The sequence below is a fragment of the Prinia subflava genome, chromosome 15 (genome assembly GCF_021018805.1).
Source record: "Prinia subflava isolate CZ2003 ecotype Zambia chromosome 15, Cam_Psub_1.2, whole genome shotgun sequence".
NCBI classification, from domain to species: Eukaryota; Metazoa; Chordata; class Aves; order Passeriformes; family Cisticolidae; genus Prinia; species Prinia subflava.
In genome coordinates, this window is record NC_086261.1 from 9844109 (window position 1) to 9856145 (window position 12037).

Genomic DNA, 12037 nt, shown 5'->3' on the forward strand with positions numbered 1-12037 from the left:
CACCCCCCAAAAAACCCAACCAGTGGTACAAATAGAGACCGAAATTGTTTATCCCCTCCTGGGGTCAGAATATTTTGTCAAAGTGGTTCCAGCCTACCAGCTGGAAACTGCCCATTACCAGGACTGGTAAGGTAGAAATTGCCATTTTCTTTACCACAGTCTACAAAACAGAAAGTTTCATGTTACAGGCCTACAAGATTTATTTGACATTTTAATCTATAAATACATGAAGTTTTCACCAGTAAAAGCACAGGCATTTTCTCAGTGGTCATTGCCACAGCTTACATTTTGAACACAAGAACATGTAGTATTGCAGGTGAATAAGCCAACTTTGGTTCTCTTTCTAAGGACCAAGCTCCCTTACTCATTAAACAATGGCTTGCAGAGGACAACAAGGCAGCTGAAGGCCACACTGAATGCTACACTCTGGAAAGCTTGGGACACTGTAGAATTTAATTAGTTTTTTGAAGGCACCTTTTTTGAACATCATCATGTCTTCCGGCAGCCTGGAAAGAACTCTGGCATTTGCACGAGACTCCTTCTTGTCAGTGGCTGCTGCTTTGGGGTTACACTGCTCCAGATTACCAGTCATTGGCACACTGGTGCAGCTAAGGGAACGTGCTGTCTTTTTCTTGCCTTGAACAGATAAATAACTGAATAAAAAAGAGGTTAACTTATGTTTGGTAACATCTTGGCCATCTTCTGGAAAACAGTCATCCAGAGGATCTTCTTGACCTTTCACCTGCTGACTAATCACACATGTACTGGGACTTACTGATAATTTCTTAGGCTGAACTACTGTTTTTCTGGAAGGTGTTTTGTATTTCCCTACATCTAAACAAAGCTGAGGAACATTACTAACGGCATCAGAAGCAGGCTGAACTATTGTAGTGGGGATTCCTGCCCCATCACCAGAATTGATGGAGTCCAACCCGTAATTCTGGCTAATGATTTGGGCTGCAGTGTGCTGAATGATGCTCCAGTCCTGCAGAATATCTTCCCTGGTTGTGAACTGAGATGTCACGGTGAAGCGAATGATGAACTTGTCACGGATGGTTGCTGGAATGAGGAAGAGCCGGCCAGAACTGCTTAGCTCTTTCAGGAGTTTTTCTGTCAGCCAATTGGGACCCTGTTTTAAATATGAATAATTAAAAAATACTATAGTTAGAATTTCCAGTGACTCCAAACATATCTAAGAACTGCAATCACAAATTCTTACACGGAAGTATATTCACAGTTATTAATGTCTGGGAGACATCAGCTGTGGTCAGCTAATTCCAAAGAGATGTGCAAAAGGGACAGTCTTACCTTTAGGCGAAATACAACCAGTCCAAGATGTCTCTTGGCAGGAATTTCAAAGAGTGGGTCACTTTTAACCAAGGATTCAAAGAATTTGGCTGTTTCAGTACCCTATAATTAGGGGGAAAAAAAAGTTATCTATTTGTTTGTCACAAACCCACTGTAAGATGCTAAACTGAGTAGTTAAAAGGAATTCCTTTCCTTACTAGAACACATCATTCCAATGCATGAATAAGAGCAAACAGAAAATTACATCAAAGCTAAGAATTTCAAAGTCTGTCTCTGTGTCTCTGTTTGCCCAAACCCTTGACAATGAACATGAGTAACTGTCCTATAGACAGGGATTTTCTAGAAAGAGGTTTGAAAACAGAATGTGCCTTCTCATACTAGAGTCCTTTTGCACAACCATTGATCCACACTGTGACCCCTCATATTTACACCCCATCAGAGACTTAAGCCTGTACATTTTCATAGTGATGGGTTCAGATATTCATCACAGCCTGCCTCCCAAACAGCTGCCACATGACCTCAAAGATCTCCAGATTATGGCTCAGTAAAGTGCAGAAGGCAGTGTCTGACCAAGTCCCTTTCCATTGTCCAGTGCTGACAAGAAGGGGACTGGAAATGTTTTGTCTACACAGCAAATCTTTACACGTTATTTTAGAGTAAAACCAGCAGGCATCCAGAATTCACGTGCAAACTTTGCGTGTGAGAGGATTTGTTAGTCACCTCTGCATCCCTGAGTTTATTAATCTCACCTACCAAGAACTGAACACAACACATTGGTAATTCACACACCTGTCTGACATGAGCTTGAAGCTTTTTCACCCCAAATGAACGAAGCACAAACCACAGCTTCAGAGAACGGAATCGACGACTCAGTGGGATTTGCCAGTGCTGTGGAAACACAACAGTGCATCAGTGAGTGCAGAAAGAACAGAAAGCAGAGTTCCCCTTCCACTGCTACATCTCTTGCTTCAGGCTCAGGTCAGAAACCTCTCTTGAGATGAATAGTGCCTTATTACTGAAAATCTGCTAAGCTTAGGAAACAGCCATCAAAGAAACACTGTGTCTCCATGTTTTTCAATCATTTGCAAAAATAAGATTTTGGCTATTCCCCTTAATTTATGGCCTAGATATGCTTAGAATTTCAAACTAATTACCAGCTCATAACAACAACTTTTTGCATTTCAGAGCCTAATCAATTTAAGACGTAGCCATTTATACTTTAGGACTGACTAGTGCTCACTTCAGCTCCTGTAATTTCGTGAACATTTTCCCAAAACAGCTATAAACAGCAGGATTTGATACTGGGGTAGACAGTTCCAGACAAAGTAACACCTGCTCCAAGGAAAAGAGTAAGAAAACATGTAAAGAAATATCTCAAGGAAGCTGCACAATCACATGCAGGATCCAATTTTACCACAAGAGGGACACAATATCTTATTTTCTGTCCCTCCCTCTCCCCACTCTAGTGAAAAGCACTATTGATTTCAAGAAAACAATTATCTTTTCAGGACTAGGGTGAGATCATAGCAGAAATAATTGGCAGTGAATATTCCTTTGTATTACTGTACTGAAATCTGCTGTAAGATGTATCTGCAGTGAAATGCCTCTTAGCTCTTCTATGAATACCTCAATCTGAAGAAAAAATGTAATTCATTCTTCTGCTGTTTCAGAGCATGGGTTTTCCATTGCTTACTCCTTTCACTCTTATTACATATCAGAGATACAAGAAATTCAGCCAAAATGGCATCAGTAGGAATTACTTCATCAACACAATACACAGAAATGACCCTTTTCATTAGAAAGGCAAGGCTGGATCTCCATCTGTGTAAAAATCTTAAGTACTTCAATTTGAAAGCAATTTTATAATTAATCTTCATAACCAGGGTATACTACAAAGTTTTGCTATTTTCTCTGCAGCAGGATCTCAGTATAATTTGGCTTATGTAGTAAGACCAGTTATAAGATAAGCATTCTCCAGAATATGAGAGGAATTTCACAGTCTGTTTGAAAATTTTATTGGCAATATAAAATACCAACTTAAATAATAACTTACCATGAAGTCAATTGCAGCTCCTGAATTGGCATGTCTGAGGTAGACAGGGTTAACACTGAAGGTTTGATGTAGCTTGTATTTATCTTTAACCCTATCAATTGTAGAAGGAACAAGATTTAGCTAAATAAGTGCAGAGAAGAACTTTGCCATTTGCATGTTATCCTTTCGGTGTTGTTTGTGCTTTGACTATACTCACCAAAATCCAGTGCAGTCAAAATGGACCATCATCCACTTAGAAGGATTAAAAGTAAAGGAATCTGCATATTCAATTCCATCCAAAAACAATCGAAATTCAGGACATACAAATGCTGTTCCTGCATACGCAGCATCAATGTGAAGCCAGAGCCCCTCAGCATCACCTGTTGGAATTGAGATTGTTGTTATGTAAGGGATATAGGAATCAAAGTGCATGCTGATCTCTCCTCTCTGCAAACCAGGTGCAATGTTTTGGAGGAGGCAGACAAGCAAACCTAGTTTAATTCTAAAGGTGAGAATCCATAATGCCAAAATATAGGATAATGCTGAAACCAGGTGGACTCTGTAACAAAATTCACTATTCTATATTTCATGTGAGTATGTCTTTTTAACATTTGATTTCTTTCACCTGGTCTTTCCTCAGTACCCCCTCAGTTGTACAAAGCCAAAATAAAGACATAGCAACAAGCAAAAAAGGACCCAGAAATAGAAGCCACAATCTGACCCATATGAAAAAGCTCCTCAGGTCTTCAGCAGCTACTGGTCAGAATTTATGCTGGGATAGAATTTGCAACCATGTCAAATTTACCTATGAAATTGGCTGATATAGAGGATGTCCTACCAGAATCTATCTTCAAAACTCGTTTGCTAGATTAAATATTAATGTATCCATCGTACAACACTACCACACAGTCTGTATTTCCTGAATAACCACATTAAAGATTTATCAGTTGGCAAATTTCATCCATCTCGAATAGAAAGTATTTTAGCATCCTAATCTAAATCTTACAGAAATCACTGCAGTCTTGTACTGACTTCAGCCCTCCCTGAGACATGTCTCAAAAAACTCAGCTCTTCTTGGTTTTGGCATGAAAAATGCTAAGAGAATCTTCTAGATACTTTCACAGATCAAAATCAGGAAAAAAAAAGACACTTACAAACTGGACCCAGTTCTGAGAGATTGTCAAAAGCACAGACACCAGTTGTACCCAAAGTGGCACAAACCTAGAAAAAAACAATCCTGTTATAATGGATTTGGCTTTTTTTTAATACATTAATAAATGCAGCACTTTAAAAGTGGGCAGTTTATTGCAGACAGTCGAAACATTTTTTATTATTATTTAATAAAATAGAAATTCTTGTATACATTTGAACCTTCAGCTGATGTATTTTAACAAGAAAATTTTTATATGTAATTTCCTGTTGATATTAAGAATATAACACTATGTCAATATCCCCAACCAGAAAGTTGAACATACAAAGACTGGCAGTAGGCCTCTCTTTCTGTCTTCTGCAATGGCTTTCTTCAAAGTTTCACCTCTGAGGGAAAAGTTCTCATCCACAGGCAGAAATTTTATCTTCACAAGAGAAATCAAGCCAGCCTTTTCTACAGAGGAATGTGCCTTTAAAATAAGAAAAACAGTAAGAACTCAAGCTCTGAGGCTGAACAGTTGTGGTAAGTTATGGCTTTATGAAAAACAGTGGTGGCAAGAAATACAGAGATAATGACCTTACTGTAATCCATATTAATACAAGTCTGAAAGCATCTTCTTTGCGAGTAACTATATGAAATAGTACACTGTAATTCCAAAGAATGCTTCATTTATTTGGGTACTGGTTTCTAAAATAAAAGAATAGGCATCCTCATCTTGTGTTTGGAGGGCCATTTATCAAAACTCAGCCCTTAAAGAAGCCTCTAGAAAAGAATCAACCTCAGTTTATTCCCTCCTCCTTGCTATAAAAAGATAAATCTCCTGAAGAGTGTTTACTTCTGGATAGAGCAAAACACCTTACAAGATAAAGTCCTTTTAGTTATACTAAGAGAGAATGAGCATGAGTGTCTCTCCTGTGGCAGTTTTCCCAGGGAGATATAATTGCTCAGTTCAGGAAGCCAAGGACAGAACAAGTTTGCTGGCAAAAGCCAGCAGTGGAGCCCACAACCAGGAGCAGCATTTAGGTAACAATGCCTTGAGCATGCCTGTCTCTGAGGGGAAGGCAGCTGGGAAGAAACACGAGATGAAGCAGCATGAGATCAGCACCTCGTTCCTGGAGTAAAGCTTTGTGAAAAACAGGAAGGAAGTGCAGAAATCAGTAATGTGAAACAATCTCTTGAGGACTGCCAAGACCCTAAAACCTCGCCTCACAGTGATTTCGTTTCCCCATCTGCAGAAAGCAGCAGCAGGGAACTGGTCCTGCTTGTGAGGCATTCCTGTGTTGCTCTACAGAAATGTGACTTCACATGGCAAAGGCTGAGTGAGAAAACAGAAGCAATTTGTTTTCCTTGGAATCATAAGAACCTACTTGATCAGAGGCATAAGCGATGAGGCGAGAATTGAGCGAGGACTCATCAGTGTCTGGCTCAGAAACCTTCATCTCCAGAATTTTGTTCTTCCTTGCTGCCAGCAGTGCAACCAAGGTTGATTCACTCACAGTGCTCTGTAAAGACATTGCTCATTTACTGCATCTGCTACTTCATTGCTAATTTGCCAGGGATCTGCTGAAATCAGTGAAGTGTCCACCTCCTCTTTTATTCCCACTCCTGCTTTTCCCTGGTGCAGTGGAGAGTCATTAGCTGAGGAGCAGCTCTCTGGGCCAGCAACACAAAAACAAAGCCTTTTCACTGCTGTATATTTTAACGTGCAGCACCGAGTTCTGGGGAGAAAATAAACCATGTTTTCCTTTTGTTCTGCAGATAAAAGGTAGTATTTCCCATAAAATTACAAACATGATCAAAGCCCCTTATAATAACAAAGACGGAGCACTGATTTCAGGAACTCTTGCTTACACCTTCTGGGAGGAGGTAACGGTTCAGGCCTTGATCTTGCACCTCTCAGAACAAAAACCAGACATGAGAAAAAGGAAAATAATTTCTTGTGTGGCTAAGGACTGTGGCAGAAGGATAGTGACAAGGATTCCTTCTCCAATTATGTAAGAATCACTTTAGTGCAAAATTTGGTGATGTGAAACAGATTGAAGAAATGAAATCTGACTCATTTATCCCTAAAAAGACCACAATACCTGCTGTTTGTCCACAACACAGCACTAAAAGCAGTAGCTGTTTCTATTCTATAATCTTCCACATTTAATACTACAATTTGGGAAAATAATGCCAAATTGGGATTCAGACCCATATAGAAAATTCTGTTGGTTTTGTCTCTAGGAAAACTATCACCCAGAGAGAAATTAACTTGAAAACAAAATGTTGATGAGGTCATCTCTAATCTTCCCTACCTGTAATACTCCTCCGCCCACACTCTCGGGATGGTGGTGCAGGAATTTATCTGGAAGGCCCAGCATTTTAGCCAACCAATCCATCACATTCATTTCCAGTTCTGTACAGGCTGGGCTGGAAGCCTAGAAAAAATTTAAAAAGGAGAATCAGGCTGTAATTCACCCTGGGCACTGATCCCTCATCCAACTGAGAGCTGAGAGAGGCAATGACCAAATCTGATACAGCTACATGGAGACCACACCCACCAATTTCTTACAGGTTTGTGAGCTTCTACTTTCTTACACAGTCACACATCTAAAAATCTGGGCGACTTTGGCACTGGGGAAAACACTGGCTTCAGAAACTACTGCAGTGTGCAGAATCACAAGCAAGTAATGGTCTGTAGCTGCTGCAGGAAGATACAAAATGTGCATCTACTCTGGCCCAGGCGATCAAACAATTACTTTCAGAAGAGGAAAAATAGGAAGTGTGTTCTCTCAAAGGAGCAGGAGAACTGGAATGGAGCCCAATCTAGTCTGCAGTCATGGATGGTGGCTGCTCTATTGCTTACACTGCTTGTGTAATAGTCTTGGCACTGAGACTAGATGACAAGTAACAATGCTCACAGTGGGATATGCAAAGAATTTGAAAAAACATTTCTAGTATATTTTCTTCATTCATCTCTTACTATTAGGTAATGCTTGTTCTTATATGTTTTGGATTTATTTAATAAGTGACAAGTTTCATTTATGCAACAACATACAGTTGGTTAAAACAAATAATTATACTGACTCAGAGAACAAGAAAGAATGACTATGGCCTGCTCTTGCATATTACACACAGGAGAGAAATGTCTAAAATAGCCCCCAAAATTTACCCATGTGAATCCCAAGCAGTTAATTGCGTCAGCCAACATATCTCCAAGGAGTGAAGGCCAGGAAGTCAGAGCTGGAAAGTAGGCATGCATGTGTGGACTTTGCCAATGGACTACCTAGAACAGAATTATGTAGAAATGTGAAAATGTCACAAAACTTTGCATGAGATGTAGTGATTAGTACCTGTTTAAAGTGAGAGAAAAGATTACAGCAACATAATACATTCAACTTTGCATCTGCTGGCAGAGAGCTGCAAAGATAATATCAACAGGGGAGCAGCACTAGCAGATGATAACACTGCATTATTAATAGATAAATTGCAAATAACAGCACAAGCATTTATCTGAATTGAACAGGCAGAAAAAGATTCTGAACAGGAAAGAATGTTGTGCCATGTTTGAAAGACCAGAGTCAGAAAGATTCATCAGATTATTTATCTTTATAAAGGGAATCCTTGCAACAAAGTTGCTCATTTTGTCAAACAATGACTTGCCTTTAGCTACATACAGCAATTTTCAACTATATAAACCCTTCTATACACATGAAGGAGTTTGTGTGGGGGACACCAGCATAAGTACATGTAATCTGATTGTCTCCCCTACATCAGATCAAGTTCCTGCAAACATCTGTAAAAAAAATTGAGAATAGACTTTGAAAAAGCTTCTTACATAGAACATGCAATTTGGTAATATGAATTCCCTTAGCAGAACCTGCAGTATTTATGTACAAGAGAAAGTGGACTTTTACATTCAAAGCACAGGAGACAAGCCTTGTATGTACATGAAGTTGGGCAAGAGTTGTTTCCCCTTGCTGTGTTGAGTTTCCACAAATCTGAAATTAAGATTAAATGGTTCAGCAGGCAGAGGCATTATGATGCTAATGATTTTCTCATACTGGTGAATTTTACCTATAAGCAAATATGACTTATATACAAAGTAGTTTAAAAATACACTCACAATCTAACCCCTAAAATTACAGTTAGGAACACAACTGTGGACATAACATCTACAAGATTTATGCTACATTTTTGAGTACTTTACTTATTTAGAACAATGTTCTGCAGAACCTGTGCACTCCCAGGATTTAGTGTTCACCCTAGGTAGTAATGGCTTTTTCCTGTTATGATTATACTTTATTTCTTACCCCTGGCATAATAATCTTCTCTATATCTCCAAAGATGCTGTCCCAGCTGTCTGGGTCCATGGGGGCAGAGTCTGGCAGCTGGGCTCTCATGTAACCTGGCTGCACATCAGGAGTCACCCGTCTCTCTCTCACGTTGCTCAGGTACTGGCAAATGTAATCCACCATCTCTTTCCCTGGAAGAGGAAAACCAGTGTTTTCAATTATGGAAACACTAACTAGCAGTACCAGCACTCCACACAATCTGTCCTTAGCATTGGAATACTGCTCCCAGCTCCTCCCTCCTACACCCTACTTGTCCCATCTAATAATGTTCTAAAACATTCACAGGTTCACAGGTTTTTTTTCAGTGTCATCATTGAATAGTCCAAATGTACCTTTAAAACACAATCATGGCACAAGTTCAGTTTGTTTGGTTACGGAAAGGTTAGACTTTCTTGCCTACAAATTAACTGAAACTGCATTTCACGGGAATTAAATTTTCATAATGTCCTACACTTCCTTGTCATTATAGCAAAGCCCCTTTTGCATCCTCTGAAATCAGCTGCATAGCTCCACACCTTTTCTCCACTTTTTAAGGCAATCTCCTGCAGCCCTGGAACCAAAATTGGCTCTCTATCTCCAGAACTGTCCAAGTACCACAGCAGTCTCCGGGTGTCAGCCAGTGAAGTGCTACTGTGCATAACCCCTTAGCACTAGTTTATTCAGAATTACAGTTTTGCAGCTTTCCCACAGCATCTTAGATGGAAGACCAAAAAGGCTAAGTTACCCACAGACTCCAAATCCATTAATTTAAACTCAACCCTGGGACACATCTTTGCCTCAGTCTCAGCAGACTTAAGTCTCAAGGACAAGCACACAAATAGAGTATAGAGCCCATCCTAATTTTGGGTATCCCTCACAGCCCTACAACAGCTGATCTCCATGAGCAAATGTTACCCATTTGCAAGGGCCACGGATCACTCACCTCTCTGTCGGTACTCCTCAGGCTCCATACTGATTCCTCAGGAATGCACCTCTTCAGACCTGGCCCACAACCTCTTGGGAGCTGTGGTCAGTTTGGTCTGGTGCCTTGCCAGCTGCTTCCCCCTTTATAGCTCCCTTTATCTCTCAGACTCACACATTCTGGAAAAGGTTTAACAGGCAGGCTATTGGTGAGTGTTTATCTAACTCCTCCCAGCTGAGGGTTTGTACAATCTCTCATGTTCTCATCTGTGCTCTTTTGATGTGTAAGATAGTGTATCACTAAGAGGAGCTGCCTCTGCACTTTCCCATTTTCTATCAACCTTTCAGAAGTCTCACAGTAATTCATGCCATGAATATAAGGCACATTACCATGAGACTTGTGGGAGAGAAAAAGCTCAAGAGCTTTCAAACCAAATAAAAGCTAGCAGATGTTATACCAGCACACCCAGCCACTGCGCTAGCAGTAGCCATTAAAACAAGGTACCAGCACAGAACAAATTTCACATGGGAGACAGGGACTTTTCCTAAGAATTGTTTTGCGAACTCTTCTATTTTCCCAAAAAAAAAAGAGTATACCTACATCCCCCCAAGTTTTCAGTCCTTATGCTGTCAGTCCCATGCTGCTGGAAGGAAAGGCTTCAGCTATTGCCAGTTCTAGAACTATATCAAGCAGCAATGATCCTCTTCATGGATTCCTGCCTTGCAGATCAGAGCAGGTTACACTAAGCAGGGTGATGGTCCTCCGTGGATATCACCCAGAATTCCTCCAAGTCCTCCACCTGGATTGTTCTCAGTTTGAAAGAACAGCCTTATAGATTGCCTCTTGTTCCAGTTTTAGGACCTGAAAACACATCCTGACCTCTCTCTGGCAGCACAATCTTTGACACTACTCAATGTTGAATCCTCACCCATCTTCACTTGCTCTACACGGCACCAGGCAGCTCTGGGAAAAGAGAGGTAGGACTTGTGGACTAAGCACCAGAAATTATTTCCTACACAAAATATTCTCGCCTATTTTTGCCATACCCATGGCTCCTGCTTGGGGCTGGCCCTGCTGGAGACAGGAAGCCAGGCTAGGCAGACCCTGTGTCTGATACCTGACACAGTTTTGCTGTTCTCTCACAGGACAGGCTGCCAGGGCAGCTTTGATTCTCTGCCCAGGTACTCTAATGCAGCACAACCACTCACACAGTTCTAGGAAGTTTTCACATTGTTCTCAGAGCACACTGTCTACAGAACAGTGTGAAATCTTTCCTAGTTTCTGCTGCAAGATACTGGGGAAGGAACTGTTTCATAGATATGAGAAAAGATGCCCTGACACATACACATCAGATTAATGTACTGAAATAAAAAAACCCAAATTGTAAAAAGGCATTGAGAGAAGTGCAAAAAAACTACTATATGCATATTGATCTGTTTTATCTCATATTGCTCTGGAAGCATTAGGAAAAAAGTAACAAGCTACCCACATGTTTAATAGGAATTTGTGAACATCTCTTGGCTGTACTGTAAAATGATCCCATAAAGGGGAACAAGCTAAGAAGGGACAGGCATCAAGCACAGGACCAGCTCAAAATGAGCCCAAAGTTCTCAAAAACTCTAATTTTAGCTCATTACAAGTGATTAATATGCTAATATATATGGACGTGTTCAAAGAAACAGATGGTAGCTAACTACGTTTATGTTTTTAATTTGGAACAGCAAATAAGGAAGAGTATTTTTAACAATGTTTTCAGATCTAAACTATATGATAAATATTTCACGTAACATATACCCTCACTTCAGCTGAAAGGTGACGGTTTCATTGGGTTGATCTCTTGTTCTGTGCAGAAGAGAACAAACAGCAGGTCCTGTTCGGAACTAAAATAAAATAGCTGATAATGGATTACAGGTAGGGTAAATATTGCTGGTGATAAATAAGGTTTTGTTACAGCTACACTGCACTCAGAAGGGTTTTGTTATGGACAATGAGAAATAGAATATTTGCTCACAGGAAACACAATGAATAGAAAAGGTTCATTTCATTGTTTGCTGCCAACATCTGCTGTCACAACCGTGGGAAACTCTCCACTTGGATGTGAACGTTGCCACTATCACCACTCAAACACTGCCACTCTTATCATTATTAAGAAATCATAGAGATTACACTGTTGTTAAATTTGTGGGATGTGAGGACACAAACATTATTTTGATCACAAAATAATCAATTGGAGCAATGCCTAAGCAGCACATTTCCCTTGGCTAACTGGTTCCTCAATCTGCTAATGACATAATGGATAGTTCCTGAAA

General features: G+C 40.2%; 1 protein-coding gene across 1 annotated transcript; it reads right to left on the reverse strand.

The window, feature by feature from the left end:
* Positions 1 to 115: 115 nt before the first annotated feature.
* On the reverse strand, positions 116 to 10899 carry HDC (histidine decarboxylase). Its single transcript, XM_063412328.1, has 12 exons — positions 9750 to 10899; positions 8786 to 8958; positions 7645 to 7758; positions 6788 to 6910; positions 5858 to 5992; positions 4816 to 4959; positions 4495 to 4561; positions 3558 to 3720; positions 3362 to 3452; positions 2098 to 2196; positions 1309 to 1410; positions 116 to 1129 (listed from the first exon to the last, which is right to left on the reverse strand). The coding sequence occupies exons 1-12, from the start codon at positions 9775 to 9777 to the stop codon at positions 368 to 370; spliced, it is 2001 nt and encodes a 666-aa protein (XP_063268398.1). The 5' UTR covers positions 9778 to 10899; the 3' UTR covers positions 116 to 367.
* Positions 10900 to 12037: the final 1138 nt, after the last annotated feature.